Below are 17,862 nucleotides of genomic sequence, written 5' to 3'. Positions count from 1 at the left end.
ATTTTCAATAAAATCATGTTGTAAAAAATGACCATGTATTCATTCAGTATGTATATAATATATGTGCATGTTGTCTTCCTTCCATACAAAGAAATGTCTTTGAGGGGAGAAAGAGGGAAGAAGAATTTTTTCATTAAGCACCTACAATGTGCTAGACATTGTGTTGAGTGCTTTACAAATACTGCCTCATTTGATTCTCACAACATTTTACAGGTTGCCATTTTACAGCTGATGAAATTGAAGCAGTCAGAGGTTAAATGACTTGCCCAGGGTCACATAGCTAGTATGGTTCTGAGTGAGGCCAGATTGGAACTTGACTCCAGGGCCAGCACTCTAACCACTGAACCACTTGGTAGGAATTGTTTCATTTTAGTATCATCTAGTATTTAGTATCTTTTTTGTATCCCTAGTACATGCCTGGTACATATTAGGAACTTACTAAATGCTTGTTGATTGACTCATTGAAAGTACATTTTTATAAATGCACATATTAAATGCCAGATAACTTGGCTCTCCATGGTCTCTGGGTACTTCTTTTGCAGTAAGTTCACTAGTATGTAGACCAGTAAAGGCTCAAAGCCCTTGATGTGCAGGAACACAGAGGGTACAAATTTCAAACCTCTGTAGGTTTGCATAAATACCTAGACCCAACTCTGGCTGCCTATTTATTTAGAGGAGAATATATGGAAAAGTGCTGAAGCTGTAATACAACTACAACAAAGTATTACTCTCTTAAAATCAATCACTTTCTTTAAGATAGACCCAGAACCACAGTTGTTTTATCTTCCCATCTCCCTCTTCCTATCTCTCAAGGCTGTCATGAAAGACAGATGCACCTATGAGATTTAACTAGAGTAGATATATGTACGGATCTCTCGAGGTGGGCACACCTGTGCTGTGAATCCAAATGCTCAAGTGAAGACATGCACAAGGGACCACAGCTCCAAGGTCTTGAACCAAGGCATTGGCAAAAAAAGAGCCCACCTGATCCTTCTCCTAAGAACACAAGACTAAAAATAACCTGGGTGTATGCCATCCACCAAAATGGCAGCCATGTGACTGGCCAAAGAATCTCTGCCTGGCACATAGTAGATGTTCAAAAGATATTTTTGAATGAATGAATCTCAGAAGTGAATCAGGTCTGACCCAGAGGTAACAAGGCAGTAATGATCACAATGGCTAACATTTTATATCTTTTATATATTCATAGCAACTTAGGTTTTATTTGACTCTTGCAACACCCTGATGAGGTTGGTAATAGAGATGTTATCTTCTATTTCACAATAAAGAAATTGAGGCACAGAGTGTTTAAATGACTTATAGAAGTTGATACTGTTAGTAAAGGGGCAGAACTTAGGTTTGACTTCCAAATATTGACTCCAAATTTGGTAGAGATTTTTCCCCCTATTATCCCACAGCTGCTTCTCCATCAGTGTATCTGATGGGGCTAGGCTCACTTCTTCCAAGGCAATGAACCCATTAATACCCCATGGTTACCACCTCAGGAGGCAGACAAGAGATGCTAGGCAGAGAAAGAAATGATATTGCTCTTGTTGTGAGGCAGAGAAAGAATAAAGAAAAAGGAGAGCGTGAGGCATGGATGCATGAAAGAACAACCAGAGAAAGAAAGGTATCCCAGCAAAAGGACTGAAGATGCTGATATATTTTGTGATTACGAGCTTCTGATTCACTGGGGAGGAGTAGGCATTTTTATCAAAACAGACCAATTTGATTTGTAGTATGAGCCTGCAGCCACCAGATGTCACTGTAACAGGACCTATGACGTTTCTGAACAGGTGACAAATACTCCTATCTCTGAGGACTAATGAGATGTAAGCCCTAACTGCTGCATCTGCCCTGCTTAAGGCTCTGATTGGTTAGACGCCTGCAGGATTTGATGCGTTTCTGAGAAAAGATAACTAAGGACAGTGAACACAAATCTTTCACAGCAGGAAGTAGGAAAGCAACCACCAAATTAAACATATTCCAGAAATGGAAGATAAAGAAAGGAAGACATTTTCTTCCCAAACCCAGAATGTCCAAACCAGAACTCATTATTTCCTCCCACCCCAACCCATCCTTTTTTCTCTTTCTGTTGAGGGCGCCTGCATCCTCCCAAGTCCAGATTCCTAACTGTAGTAGGAGTGGCACATATTTTATGTAAACAGGGACAGATTCTCTTTCAGAGGGTAGTGAGGATGTTCTTGGGATGATTGGTTTGGCTTCCTTGACACCTGAAGCAGAAAAAAGCATCTGGGGAATTGATGTCAGAGGTCTGAGCGTAATTCCCACTGACCGACAGAAATACCTTTTCAGTCTAATGTAGAAGGTTGCTGTGGTAACTGCAGAGGGGGAGGGGAGTAGCCATTTTAATCTAAATTACTAATAGCTGTGTGATTTTGTAAAAATCACTTTACTTCTTTGGGCCTTGGTTTCTTCATCTGAAAAGTGAGTGCTCCAAGGTCTCTTCTAACTCTAAGAAAATATGATTGGATAGTTTACAATCTTGGTTGGTACTGGGGTTGGTGGGTGTGAGGGGAAGATAAGTCATTTACTCAAATACCACAGTCAATCCCCGACATTTGCATGTTTAACTATCACAACTTCAAGCATTCTCCTGATTTTATTAATATATAGCCTTCTTTTTATTTCAAGTTGGCAACAGCATTATTAGCAGTTATGCATAGTAAAGAAAAAATGAGAGATGTAAGGTGTGTAAGTTTGTGGAGAGGCTGGTAGCCTACTAGGCACTTCAGTGGTCTTGTTCACTCTACCATTAAACAACCCTCTGTGCATTTGTTGCATGTTTTCATTATTTGCCTTTAAAACGAAAGTTCTGTGCTTCAATTATACCCCTAAAGCTAGTGCAAGTCCTTTGGGCTCTAAGCCCAACCATGCAAAGTCAGTGAGGCGGCTTAGCAGAAAATAAAGGTGTTAGATAAAATTTGTGCTGTAATGTCTGCAGCTGCTGTTGACCTAACCAACCAGTTGGCTAAAGACATCGACGTTGCAGATTCCATTATCCATCACAGCCTCAATGTTAAACGTCAGCTCGCCTCTGTCATGTCCCTATATTCTGAGACCCTTAAGGATCTCCAATAGTTCAGGAAGCAGATGTTGCTGATGGATTATTTCAAGCTCATGGATCCTTCACGATCTCCAACACCATCCACCAGCCCTGAAGGACAGAGTGTTGGAGGTCATGTCGAGACTCTGCCCGTCTCCCTGTCTTCCAACAATAGCAACTAAGGTGCCGTGGTTTCCAGAGGGCTGCCAAGGTAGAGAGGTTTGTAGCAGCATAGTATATAATACAAGCCTTCACACTTCCATTTGACATACTGGGAAGTAGCATTCGAGTTAAAAAATGTTTTAGTTTTAAGAATTTTATTTGCTGTATGGTATTTGTGGTTTTGTAGATATCATGTGCTCTGAAAAGTGAATATTGTCTAAAATCCATGTTTCTTACAGAGATATTAGCACAAAAGGTCACAGAATTCTAGGGAATTACTAATGAGAAAAACTTTTGTATGTTCCTAATTTTTATTTTGTATACTGTATTTTGTGGGTTATTTCATGATTCCTGTGTTACAAAAGTACTTATTATCAGAATTAATGTTTTGTTATAAAGAACTATATGCAGAGAAGTGTATTTTCAGCAATCTCTAGTGAAAGATTACAGTTTTTGGCGGTCCCAGAACATAATCCCCTATTTCCCCATAGGTTCACTATATCACATTCACATTTTTCACCTTCATGCCATTTTCTAGGAATGTTAGCCCCTCAAAAGTTGAGTGCTGTCCCATATTAGAATTAAGAGCTATATATAAGCAGTAGCAAAAACGAAGTGTTTTAGTAGTTTAGAGGGACCTATAACATCTGGCTGGGATAGTCAGGGTAGGCTTCCTGGCAGAGATGGGATTTCATAACTTTTCATCTAAAATAAACTTCCTAAAGTTGCAATGGAAGTAAATCTTAGGGACTATTATATTTCACTGAGACTTTAAAATGACCTAATTATTACAATAAGATGTTGCACTTGAATTGAAAGTAGTAACTGGGTTCAGTGGTCTCAAGGAAGTCATTTAAATAATGCTTAAAGTTGTCTTTAAAAACAAACTACTTGGGGCAGCTAGGTGGGGCAGTAGATAGGGCACGGGACCTGTAGTCATGGAGGACCTGAGTTAAAATCTGGCCTCAGACCAGACACTTGACACTTACTAGCTGTGTGACCCTGGTCAAGTCACTTAACCCTAATTGCCTCGAAAAAAAAAAGAATAATAATAAAACTACTTTCTTTGCTAGCTAAAAGCTTAAGTATGGAAATACCTCAAGGATAGAGTGCAGTTCTTTGAGATTTGTTGTACACTACTCTGATGTAGCCCAAGCTACTCAGATTCTTGGAAGTCCTCCCTGCTAGTCCCAACTCCTACTTGCACTAGCAAGTTGGGTGACCAAAAGGCTGGTCAGTTGGCTACCTCCCTACCTCCAAGTTCTGTAAGTAATTCTAAGCAGTGAGAGTGATTCTTCCAATGCTTTAAACTTGAGCTCCCATTTTAGTATATTCTCCTCAAAATTAATCATCTACTATATATTTAGTATCTCATCTATAGTACTGATTGACTCGGTGATTAGTGTTTCAATATAATTTGCCAGTCAATATTGCCTCGATATTATAGATAAGCAATTAACGTTGTTTGTTGTTGTTCGGTGATTTCAGTTGTCTTCTTTATTGACTATATTTAGGGGTTTCTCGGCAGAGATACTAGAGTGGTTTGCCATTTCCTTCTCCAGTTCATTTTACAGAAGAGGAAACTGAGGCAAACAGGTTAAATGACTTGTCCAGAATCACACAGCGAGTAAGTGTCTGAGACCAGATTTAAACTTAGGAAGATGAGTCTTCCTGACACCAGGTCTGGCACTCTATTCACTGTACCACCTAGCTGCCCAAATAACATTAGCATTTTATAAAAGGACATTTACTGAGAAGATATAGCAAGAACAGTAGTATAAACACATCCCCCTAAAAAAGCCGGGGGCACAATCTCACCTCTATGTCACAGACATGGTGAGTCTTGGTTGCCTGCCATCAATACATTGCTCTGCTGGGTTTCCACGTTACTCCTCACTGGGCTTGACTTCTGACAAACTCTGGTATACATTCCATTTCCTAAACCTTTTGACATCTTCTGAGGCTTTGTACCAAAGGAACAAAGACACAAACAGGAGGAGGGCAGTTATCCCAGATACAATCCTGTCCAGAGGCCATACATGTACAAGGCCAGCCCAATGTGGGCAGCACATGCACCACCCTTCCCTCCAAACATACACACATATACGCTGGCCCTCTGGAACCTACAGTCACCCTTAAGAACATAGAATATTAATATGCATATTATTCATTCACAATTACACAATATGGAAATTATTTATTTATTCATAATTAATAGGTATATTAATGTTATATGTAATACGCACAAATCTTATAGGTACTATCAGGGTGGTTATAAGGTATCTTTGGTGTTCTTTCATCTCCTATTTTTAACACTACTCTGGCTTAGCTACTCCATACCCTCATGCAGTCAAGAGCCCTCTGGACTTCCTCCATGGCTTGTCTATGAAAGGATGGTTCAGTAATGCTAGTAATGCCCCATATTCTAACTTCTAACTCTCCTGCATCAAAATTTTATCTCTGGGTCTCAATGTGGTCCAATGCCCTGTTCTCAGTTGGCTATGGGAAATTCATCTTAGAATGATAAAATATTAGAACTAGAGGGGATTATGGAGCTTATATAGTTCAACATTCCCTTCCCCACCTCTATGGCTATCACTACTAATTTTTTTTGCAAGAAGTCTAGAGAGATTAAATAATTTTCTTAAGTAACAGCTCATTTGGGCAGTCAGGCTGGAACCCGGGGTTCCTGATTCAATCCAATGTGCTTTTTTTAAATATATAAATATGCTACCTCACTTTTTATTTAAAAGCAAAACGAGTCACTAGTTTCTAGATAAAGCTTTATTTGTGACACATAACCATAACCGCATCGACTCTGTCAGAGCCAGGGGGAGTACAGGTCTAAGAAGTAGTTACCAGTCACTAACATCAGAATGTGAATTAGTTTCATATCTTCTTTCATTTTGACATTTTAAGAAGACTGTGGCTGGATCACATATGGAAATTATTCAGGGCTTTCAATCATTGTAATCTCTTCCCTGCAACCAAAACCTGCCTTTTTAATACCATCATTCTCCTAGAGATGCCAAATGGATGTAAATTATGGAATTCATGATCTACTGATGACCCAAACAATGCACAATGCCTATGAGTAAGCTGTAGGAAGTTAGCAAAGATAACATATGAGTTGGATGCCATATAGAAGGCATTCTCACTGACCAAAAAAGGAGGTGGGCCAGTCATATAGCCAAAGCCAGAGAAAACAGATGGATGGCCCACCCAATTTTTGCACTGTAATGAAATATTTTAAAAAGCACAGTAAGGTCTCCAATACATTGTATAAATCCTCTTTGGAAGATTTATGGAAGGATATGGACAAGAATTACACAGGACAAAAGCATAAGGATGTATTGTGATCTGCACTGTGAAAATATGTATTCACACTAGGTGTTTTCTGTGGGAAGGTTATCTCCCTAAAGTATACATCACAGTATACAAAGCAGTCATCTATTCCAACTTTACATTAGGTCTTTCCCAGTGTAAACCTTACTTGGACCTATTCTCCCAATCTCACCACACACACACACACACACACACACACACACACACACACACACACACACACACACACACACCACACACACACACAGGTTCAATACCCAGAAATGGTTACTTCTCCTTCTCAAGGTTCTAGGGGTATCCCTAAGGGGATTAAGGTATCCTATTCTAATGCTATTGGTTCAAGCTATCATTCCAATGTTTTCCCCAATAGAATTGCTAATGTTTATTACTCCAGTATCAATTAACCAATGAACATCAATTAGCTTTTACAAAGGGATATTTACTGAAATAATATAGCAAGAACCAAAGTACAAAAACATCCCCTTCAAATGGGGAGGGAGGCACATTCGCCCCTCTATCAACTCACTCCTCAGGGGAAATAGACTCAATACATGTCTCCCCTTTTTTCCCAACCCACAGGTCTAAATCCATAAATTAAAAAATCCTACATTGCAAAAGTAAAGAATGATATTTGTTAAAGAAAAATAAATCCACTGTGCAGATAAAGGGTATTTCTATACCTGGAGAGGAAGGCATACTATTTGAAGAGACAATCCAGTGGACAATTTACAAAAATACAATTTGATGCTTTTCCAACCAAACAAAAAGACTGGTAGATTTTGATGAAAATCCTCCAAATATTCTTATCTGGTAAGAAGATTTTCATTTGGTTTTCCATCTGGCCTTCCTTCTGATCAATTAAAAATGTTTACAAACTTTGGATTAGATCAGGAAAAAACAACATTCAACATGTACATCAAGATTTAAAGAACTAACAAGATTAATTAACAATGTAAACAAGAGTTAGGCTTGAGCAAATACCTTTTTACAAACATCCATTTATTTAAAAAAAAAGGTAATTCATTATGAATCAATTTTATCAATTCATCAAAGTAGGTCCCATAAGGATCTCAATGATGTAATACTTTGTTAACATAGTTCTAGTTTCTATATGTAATTACATTTCTTTAATTGCCTATAAATCAGACTTTTCATTAATTTAGTCTGGGCAAACCACCATTTCCCCCCCTGTCTCCAATCAATCTGAATTAATGAGTAGAATCATGAGATCTTAGATTTAGAGGTTGAAGGAGTCTTAGAAATTGTGTAGGCCAAACCCTTTAATCTACAGTTGAGGAAACTGAGACCCAGAGAAATTAAGTAACTTGTTAAGTTACTTAACTCATACACTCATATACTTATACTTATAGGTATACTTTTACTTGTATAAGTAAGTTCCTTGAGAGTAAGGATTGTTTATTCCTCATATCGGTTATCCTCAGTCCTGAGCACAGTGTAGGTGTTTAATAGTTGCTAGTTTATTGATTGTCCAAAGGGATGCAGGTAGTAAAATAGCAGAGATAAGATTTGAACTTGACCTCTGACTCTAAATCCATGTTCACTACACCAAATTCTCCAATTCAATTTAATAAACATTTATTAAGCTCCTACTATGTGCCAGGCGCTGTGGATACAAATTAAAAAAAGATACAATCCTTACCCACAAGGAGCTTACAATCTAATGGCTGAAGACAACAGACAAAAGGAAGCCGAAAAGCAGGGAAGAGAGGAGTGTCACTAGGAGGTACCTGACTGGGGCACAGCGTTCCCATAGATTTGAAACCAAGCAGAACTGCTGATGGGTGGAAAATAGAGCTGCCAGGAAGGTTGTGAAGACTTTCTAAAGGAAGGCTTTGGGAGAAGTTAAATGCTCTGTTCTTCTAGCCCCCCAATCAGAGCAGAGAGGCAATTGAGGGTAAGTTGAGAAGGTGTTGAGCATCAAAACCTGAGGTGATGAGATTTCACGTGATGGGCTTATCCTCCAACTATCTGAATAAATAAGGCTCGATTATGTGTGTGTATATACATACATACACACACATATATATGTGTGTGTATGTATGTATATATGCTCTATAAAAATGTGACACGTTGGGTCACTCTGGGAACCACCAGGTTCTCTGCTGGTGATTAGGACAATCAGGAGAACTATGGGTAGAGGGGAGGGAAGTCACTCCTGGGGAAACATCTAAATCCAAATGCAAATTAAATTAGCATAATTCAAAGGCCAGTCTAGATAGAGAATTGAAGTTTGAGATTATCTAAAACAACAAAATCCCAAGGGACAAGTGGAAAGCTAGGAGAATTCAACTTGATAGCAGATCAACTAGATCAACAGGGAAGATATAGGGGGATGCTGTGCTCAATTTCCTTGACCAAAACCTTGACCTTTTTGCTATGCTTCTCAGAAGCAGCTAAGTGGCTCAGGGGAGAGAGCTCTGGGCTTACAGTAGGGACGGGCTGAATTCAGACTCACACACTTACTAGCTGGACAAGTCATATAACCTTTGTCTGCCTCAGTTTCTTCAACTGTAAAATGGAGATATAATAGCACCTATCTCATAGGGTTATTGAGATGACCAAATGAGGTCATATTTGTAACGTGCTTAGCCCAGTGCCTGGCACACAGTAGACATTTAATAAATGCTTATTTATTTCCTTTCTTTTTAAAATGATAGCTGCATATACTGTGTCCCTACCCCTGTACCCCAAGCTGATGTGTCAACATGATCATGGGCCAGATCTGCTGCACCTTCTCCTGACTTAGTCGTGCTAGTATGACCTAGGGCTTAGAGGCCTACTACCATCAACTTTGCCAGCAAGTCAGAAAGCATAAAAGCAAAATAAAAAATTGGATTCACTTTTGATGTTCACTGTGATGCTCACTTAAAGAATTCATGGGAAGATAATGAGGCTTTGTTTATCTTTATTTAACCTTTCAATTAAGGGATTAAAACAATACAGTACATGAGACTCCATAACAAATCATAATGTTTATTAATATAGTACAATTGAATGATTATTTTATGAACATTGGCACAAGTCAAATTGCAAAGTTATCCCTATATTTAATTTAAAAATCCTGAACTCCCAACTCCTCTGCATTTTACTGTTAATATGCATTTTATGGTTAAACAAATCAGTTTAGAAAATACAACTGGAAGAAAAATAACTCTAAAGCATTGGCTGTTCCATTTTTGCCACACAACAATAGGCTAAAAACCACAATAACATAAACAAAGAATACAGTCATGATTCTGAAAATTCATCTGAACTTTTTTCCTGGCTTCATTTCCTTCTGGTGCATTTTTTTGAGTTCTATCCATGACTGCCACAGTAGCAGTCCTGGGATCAATACCCACACACCATTAAAAAATACCAGGTAGACCCAAAGATAAAGCCAATTGCTGGTGTTAAGGTTGGGGCTTCCAATAAGCCAATCTGGACAGAAGGTCATCCACCCGCCATACAGTTCACATACACACAGGGTAATCTGAATGAAATGCCTGTTGAAGAGAAAGGAGAAAGGAATGAGACGTACCTAGGAGCACCTTTATACCTCTTTTCTTCTTCACCAATAACCATCCCATCAAAGTTTCTCATTACAAACAAAACAAAACAACTCTATCTCTAAGACTGGTCCTTTTGTATCCTGGAAGCATGGGCAAAGCAGATCTCATTAATGATGGTTTTCGTGATTTCTAGAGAGAACATTTTGATAAAGGCAACCAAACCTGCCCTTAGGTAGATGGTAAGAACACAACTGATCTAGAAGAGAAATGATTACCTATTAATTCTAGCTGGATAAACATCTAAATAAGTGAATGAATGAAAGCAAGGAAGGAAAGAAAGAAAGATGGATGGAAGGAAAGAAGGAAAAATGGAAGGAAACAAGGATAGAAGGAAGGAAAGAACTAAGAATGGAAGAAAGAAAGGAAGAAAAAGATCTAAAGCTGAGGAACATGGGACCTGGGGCAAACTCTTTGGTACCCATTTACTGCCACCAATCTATCTACTGGATGAATAAATTTAATATTTTAATTCTTCAGTATGAACTGGGGTAAAACCAAACCAAATTTAACAAACATGACAAGTGAAACAAACATTTATTAAATGCCTATATGCAAGGCCCTGTACAGAATTCTAATATATGGGGCATTCTAAAAGCCTTAGTGAAGTTTTAAGCTGTTAAAGCTTATTACAGTATATGAAACAAATGACCACATTTCTGCTCATTTAGCACCAGTCTTGAGAGTAATCCACAGGGCAGTACTTGATGTGCTCCAATCCACTTTGTCTTAGGGAGGAAGAAAAGGAGAAAAAAGGAAAATAAAAAATGAGGATACAATCTATCCTCAGATTTTGGTTTGTGACTGTTATTAATAATGTATACATCGACTCCTTAAGGACAACATTCTAGGCTAATTTAAAAAAGCAAAACAAAATAAAAACCCCAAGAAACCATTCAATGCTTTTAGGAATCATTGCTCATTTTACATTGCACATTGAACTTAGAGTAAATGACATAAGCATAATTGACTTTCGTGCCAGGTGGAATGGGGTTGTGCTGCAGACACTGGAGAAGATTCAGCAGAAATGCCTCCTATTTGTTGAAAATATTGGCTGGAAAATGATGCAGCCTCCTGCTCTCTTGTATATAATCCCCAAAGCCCACAATTAGATTGCCACCTGGGATCACATTTCTCTCAGTCTCGATTTTGAACAGCTTGAAATTATCCTGATGGCCACAACGTCACGTAACTAAGACTGCACAGTTTTCTTTCGTGTGCTATGTTCCTTCGAGCTACTTATTTTAGCCAGCTCACCCGGGTCTCATTATCAGACACTTGATTTTGAAAAGGACTGGCTACCAGCACTTACCGATAGTACTTCTCTTTTAATATGGCATAAATGAGGAGCAAGGCTAGCAATCCATCCAGAACAGCAGTCAGCATCTCCAGGGATACAATGGTGGGATCCGAATGAAGCCATCTTGCATCTGCTTTGCCATACTCTTTCCCTAAAATGATGAAATGATTCCTTACTTAGCATGTGATTAATTTTGTCACCATCAGCTCGAATAACCTTCTCTCAGGGAGCAATTCTCCCTCTATCCTCTTCAGAATGTTTTGTGACTAAACTCTGGAGGCAAAACCAGAAAAAAAGCTTCTCAGAATTAGGAGGCTTGCTCGCTCTCATACTTTACATTTGTATGGTGCTTAGCCTTTTCCAAAATCATTTTACATATGTTGGATTTTCCTCCCTCCCTTCCCTAATTACAGCTACAATGGAATTCTAAATTAATTCATGGGACAGTATGCCTTTTAAAAAAGGAGAGCAATCTAAGCAAAAGCTTTAAAAACCAATATAGCCTTCAATACATGTCTTTAACATATTTGAATTTGTTGCCTCAATAATTGACTCAGTGAGAAATTTGCAAGCAGAATTTGGAGATGAGAAATCATAGGCAAATACCTGTGTTTAGTAATAATTTCCGTTCAATGGAGAGGAGATTATAGTCAGAGAAAGTGGGGGGTGGGTAGAGGAAGAGTTAAGGACTATCAGTAAGCCTGGACAACACAATATAGCAACAACAAAGAGGGTATTTCAGCCCTGCCACCAGGACAGAGAACTCATTAACAATAGGTGTGGCCTGGAGTATCACTCATATTGATTGTGCAGGGAGTATGGGTCTGTAGCCATTAAGTCCTACTCTCAGGATGATTTCTCCTTTTTTTTTTTTTTAAGGCAATTGGGTTAAGTGACTTGCCCAGGGTCCCACAGCTCGCAAGTGTCAAGTGTTTGGTCTGAGGCCGGACTTGAACTCAGGTCCTCCTGACTTCAGGGCCGGTGCTCTATCCACTGTGCCACCCAGCTGCCCTAGGATGATTTCTCCTTGAACAGATAATAAGATCATAAAATCTTCTTAGAGATAGTCTGATGGCAACGTACTGGTAATATAAATCCTTTTCCCCTTTAAAGCTGTTCTATTCCTATTTAGAAAAAGCATGAGTAGCCCCAAATCAGCTACATATCTCATCTGTATAGCAAGACTTGAGGTTTCATAATGGACAGAGGGATTACTCCTTAGGGGTCAAGGGCAAAGAAAGTTTCTCATGAAAAGGCTGCCCTCAGGGAGAAGACAACCAATAAATAGGAGAAACTACTTAATGAAACAAAACACGAAGATATCATGCTGAGAAGACACTCACCAAAGTCCAGAAATAATGAGCAACATAGGCTGACAACCATTCAGGCTGGCACTATCTAGCCATTTGTGCTGCGTTCTCTCTCTCTCTCTCTCTCTCCATACACACACACATATCTATCTATATATATATAGATAGATAGATAGATGTGTGTGTGTGTGTGTGTATATATGTATATATATATACATACATACACATATATATATATATACACACACACATCCATATATATGTATAAATAAATAAATGTTAAAGTGTAGGATTGAAAACACAGTACATTTTGTTTTGCTGAGTTCACTGATGATGCATAGAGAGGTCCAGAATGAACAGATACAGATAATAAATGTACATACATATATCCATGTGTATAGGGATACAGGTGTACATATATACACATAAAAATAAATAACATAGACAGATGTGTATATATGTGTGTATTGGGACAGCTAGGTGGTACAGTGGATAGACCACTGAGCCTGAACTTAAGAAGATGTGAATTCAAATCTGGCCTCAGACACTTATTGGCTGTATAACACTGGGCAAGTCACTTAGCCCCTATTTGCTCAGTTTCTCATCTGTAAAATGGGGACATACTGGAGAAGGAAATGGCAAACCACTCTAGTATCTTTCCCAAACAAATCTTATGGACAAAGTCCATGGGGTTACATAGAGTTGCATAAGACTGATGGACTGAACAACAACATGTACATATAAAATACATGTGTGCATATTTTGCATATGCATATGTGCATATTTTGTACATATGTATAAATAATAATAATAATTATTATTATACAATGCTTACTCTGTGCCAGGCACTGGGCTAAGCACTTTACAATTATTATCTCATTTGGTCCTCATGGCAACCCTGGAAGGGAGGTACTATTATCATTCCCATTTTACAGATAAGGGAAACTGAAGCAAAGAGAGGTTAAGCAACCTGCCCAGACTCACATAGCTAACAAGTCTCTGAGGCTGGATTTGAACTCAGTTCTTCCTAACTTCATACTCGACACTATCTACTGAACTGCCTGGCTGTCCAAATATGTATATGTATGCGTGTATATATGTATGTATGTAGACATGCATCTTCTAATGGGCAATGAAAGAGACTTGAAGCAGACTGCAGTGGTGTTGTTGTTGTTTTTAACCAATGGTGATCTGTGCCTAAGAAGTGATATAAAATGCATCAAGGGCATTTAAAACTGATGAAGTATGCTAGTCACGTATTAAGAACGAGGAATCAATAGATCTGGTGTTGCCCTGACATCCAGAAAGCATTTAAAAAGAAAGCCTTTAGGATGATGAGTGTATCCTCCATGGAATATTTATGGAAACACATGGTCAAAAATTTCAAAAGATGGGGCAACATGGATGAACAATATATAACATGTAACAATGAAGGATGTGACCTCATCAATGAAATCGTGCTAAATTGAAGAACCAAAAATATAGATTTCATACCCAATGCACTCGCTTTAGGGCCCAGGATCTAGAAAAATAACACCAAAATCAAATGCAAAAGACTGACTTGTAGAGACAGAAGTGGATTTTACATAGTCAAGATTGCAATGATCCACCATTCAAAATGAATAAACTATTATTCTTTTTTTACCTAACTGAACTTTTATTTTTTGAATATTTTATTTTTCTCAATTACACGTAAAACAATTTTTAACATTATTTAAAAAAAATTAAGTTCCAAATTATCTCCCTTCTCTCCCCACTCCATAAGAAGATAAGCAATTTGATACAGGTTGTACATGAGCAATCATGAAAAATATATTTCCAATTTGTGAAATGTCATGTCATGCTGTGAAAGAAAACAGAGACCAAGAAAAAAATACCACCAAAAAAAGTGAAAAATTGTATGCTTTGATCAGCATTCAGACTAAAAATGAAGTAAATTATTGATTGTATAGAGACTAAAGGTTTAATTTTTGAATTATTCAAGCCTGTGACTTCTCTTTCCATTTGGTTGCCTCATTTTCTACTGATTCCTAGAGAATAGAGGACCCAGGAGCTATGGAGTCTGATTAAGCAACTCCAAAAATACAGTTCTTTTGCTGTTGATTACTAAGTTTACTAAGTTACTAAGTTTACTAAGTTTACTAAGATTACTAAGACATCCATGCTACTCATTGCTATGGGAAACTGAACTGAACAGGGTGTGAGTCAACAAGAGGGTCTAAAGTACCCATCTGCCCAAAGCTACCTCTATGATGAGGCTTTTAACCAGGAGTTTACCATAGAGCTACCAAGAGGAATGACAGAACCCTGCAGAGGGAGAATTCTATGGTGACCTGGATAGAGGGCACTGTATTTATCTTTCTACCAGGGCTCAGAAGTGCTATGCGAATGTGAAGGGCACGTTTGTCTTCCTCCTAAGAAGAGTTCATAAGAGAGTTAGAGAAACACTTCCAGTCAAGTCAAATTAAGAGAATTTATTAAGTGCCTACTATGTGCCAGGCACTGTACTTAGTGTTGCTGATAAAAAGAAAGGCAAAAACAAGTCCTTGCTCTCAAGGGTTTATGGTCCAATGGGAGAGACAACATGCAAACTACTAACAAGCAAAATATAGATGGGATAAATTGGGGTTAATCTGAGAGGGAAAGTGTTAAGACACGAAAGAAGGACTTCAAGGTAGAAGCAAAGGGAAAAACGGTACGATGAGGCCGAGGTAAATCCTAACCTGTCAACAGGTTGGAAGGTGAGGGAATGTGATAATGGAGGGAGTGAACAACAGGGACCACTGAATTCTTGGGTCTAAGTAATAGGTACGAAGCTTTCTGTATTGAGGTCGTACCTGGACCCTCTGAAGAGGAAGCAGCTACTGGTGAACCAAGAAGTGAGTATGTAATTCTACACACAATAGTGGCACCAAAGAAGAGGTGATATCATTTGTTTTGATATCACTGACATTTCTTCCAGGATTCCTCCCCTCCCCAGTAAACCATTCCATAAAAAAATTTTTTTAAGAAAAAAAAAAAAGAGAAAGAAGAAAAAAAATTCAGCAAAACCAATCAATATACAGAAAAAATAGGAAAATATATGCAGTTTCACACCTGTGGACTTCCTATCTCTACAAAAGAATGGAGGTGAGATGTTTTCTCATATCTTTGGGGGGAGCTATCTTTCAGTAGATAGAGCACAGAATTTGGAGTCAGGAAGACCTGATTTCAAAACCTGTGTCACAAATTTAGAAGCTATATCATCTTAAGTCATTTAATCTCCCTTTGCCTCAGCTTCCTCATATGTAAATACGGAGGGAATAGGGAAGGGAATAAGCATTTATACAGTGCCTACTTATGTGCCAGGCATTGTACTAAGTGCTTTTTACAAATATTATTTCATTTCATCTTCACAATAACCTTGTAAGGTAGGTGCTATTATTATCCTCATTTTATAGTTGAAGAAATTGAGGTAAATAGAAATTCAGTGATTTGCTCAGTCACACAGCCAGTAAGCACCAGAGTTTGGATTTGAACTCCAGCTTTCCTGATTCCAGGCCCAGGGCTGTGTCCATTGTATCACCAGCTAACACTGGTGGAAAATAATAGACCTCCCTCCCAAGATTGCTGTGAGGATCAAATTTGATAACATGTAAAGTACTTTGCAAATGTTAAAGGGTCAGGTAAGTGCTAGTTGTTATTACTATTATTATTTCAATTATTTTGTGGTGGTTCTTTTCCATTTACATTGTAGTACTCTTTGTATATATTGTTTCCTTGGCTCTGCTTACTTCATTCTGCATCAGTTCATTTAATTCTTTCTATGCTTTTCTGTATTCATCATTTCATTGTTTCCTATAGAATAGTAATATTCCACTACACTTTTGTACCATAATACATTTAGCTGTTCTCCAGTTGATGGACATCTACTTTGTTTCCAGGTCTTTGCTACCACAAAAATGGCTACAATAATTAATAGATACAATATGTATGGAGACTTTCTTTTTATCAATGTCCTTCTTGAGGTACATGCATAAAAATGTTATCTCTAGGTCAAAAGGCATGAACATTTTAGTCACTTTGAATAATTCCAAATTTTGCACCAGGGATTTTTAATCTAGGGGTCTGTGAATTTATTTTAAAAAAATTTTTATATTATATTTCAATATAATTGGATTCCTTTGTAATCCCATATAATTTATTTTATGTATTTAAAAATATTGTTACTCTGAAAAGGGGTCCAAAGGCTTCACCCATTTGCCAAAGAGGTTCATGACAGAAAAAAAAGTTATAAATCCCTGCATTAGAAGAGGATGAAATGAGTAGAGGTGGTTGGGGACTCCAAGCTAAGGAGTAATGTGCCCTACTTCAAATTAGTAACAGAGAAGTCTGTTGCTTTCCCAGGGCATGAATATGACAAAGAGCTTCCTAAGATTTAAGTCACCAGGATTGGATAAGTGAACTTGGCTTTGATTCTTGGAAAAAGTCTAGAACACATTATTAAAGAAGGTGGTTGTGAATATCTAAAGAGAGAAGAGTTAGTATGACTTCTAGATTTATCTCTCTCCATCTCATTTCCCTTCCCTTTCCCTTCCTTCCTTCCTTCCTTCTTTCTCACCTGACTTTGACAAAGTTCTTCTACACAAGTGGCTTAGGTAGTAATTCTGTTAGGTGGATTTAATGACCGATTGACTAGATTTAAAGAGTAGTCCTAAACGAATGGTTGTCAGCCTGGAGGGAGACATCCAGGGAACTATACCTAGGGCTGTGCTTGGCCCCATGCCATTTTAATTGATGAGTGCACAGATGGCATGCTTATAAAATTTGCAGATGTCACAAATCTGAGAGAGATAGCCAGCACATTGGATGACATATTCAAGATCTCAAACCATCTTAACAGGCAACAATGACAGATTGAATAGAATGTGATGTAGCATAGGGATAAGTGTAAAGTTCTACAGCTGGGTTCAAAAAGTCAACTACCTAAGGAAAAGATGGAGGAAAAGATGGCTTACCGGTTTGTCTGGAATCTGGGAATTAGTGAGGAATCCAACATGGCTTCCCTCAAAAGGTAATGTTTGGCTACATTATGGGAGGTATGGTGTCCAGAACTATGGAGGTGATAGT

At 38.1% G+C, this 17,862-nt stretch overlaps 1 protein-coding gene across 1 annotated transcript in view; it reads right to left on the bottom strand.

Moving 5' to 3' along the window:
* Positions 1-9,497: 9,497 nt before the first annotated feature.
* Positions 9,498-17,862, bottom strand: part of EBPL (EBP like) — a 43,768-nt gene continuing 35,403 nt past the window's right edge. Inside the window, exons 3-4 of the mRNA XM_027848294.1 lie at positions 11,456-11,594; positions 9,498-10,080 (exon numbers count right to left, since the gene is read on the bottom strand). Coding sequence (XP_027704095.1) covers positions 9,840-10,080; positions 11,456-11,594 — 380 coding nt within the window. The 3' untranslated portion in view covers positions 9,498-9,839. The remainder of the gene's footprint in view (positions 10,081-11,455; positions 11,595-17,862) is intronic.

This window comes from Vombatus ursinus, unplaced genomic scaffold (genome assembly GCF_900497805.2).
Source record: "Vombatus ursinus unplaced genomic scaffold, bare-nosed wombat genome assembly UNPS02005659.1, whole genome shotgun sequence".
In the NCBI taxonomy this organism is placed as follows: Eukaryota; Metazoa; Chordata; class Mammalia; order Diprotodontia; family Vombatidae; genus Vombatus; species Vombatus ursinus.
This window is presented reverse-complemented; position numbering and strand designations above follow the sequence as displayed.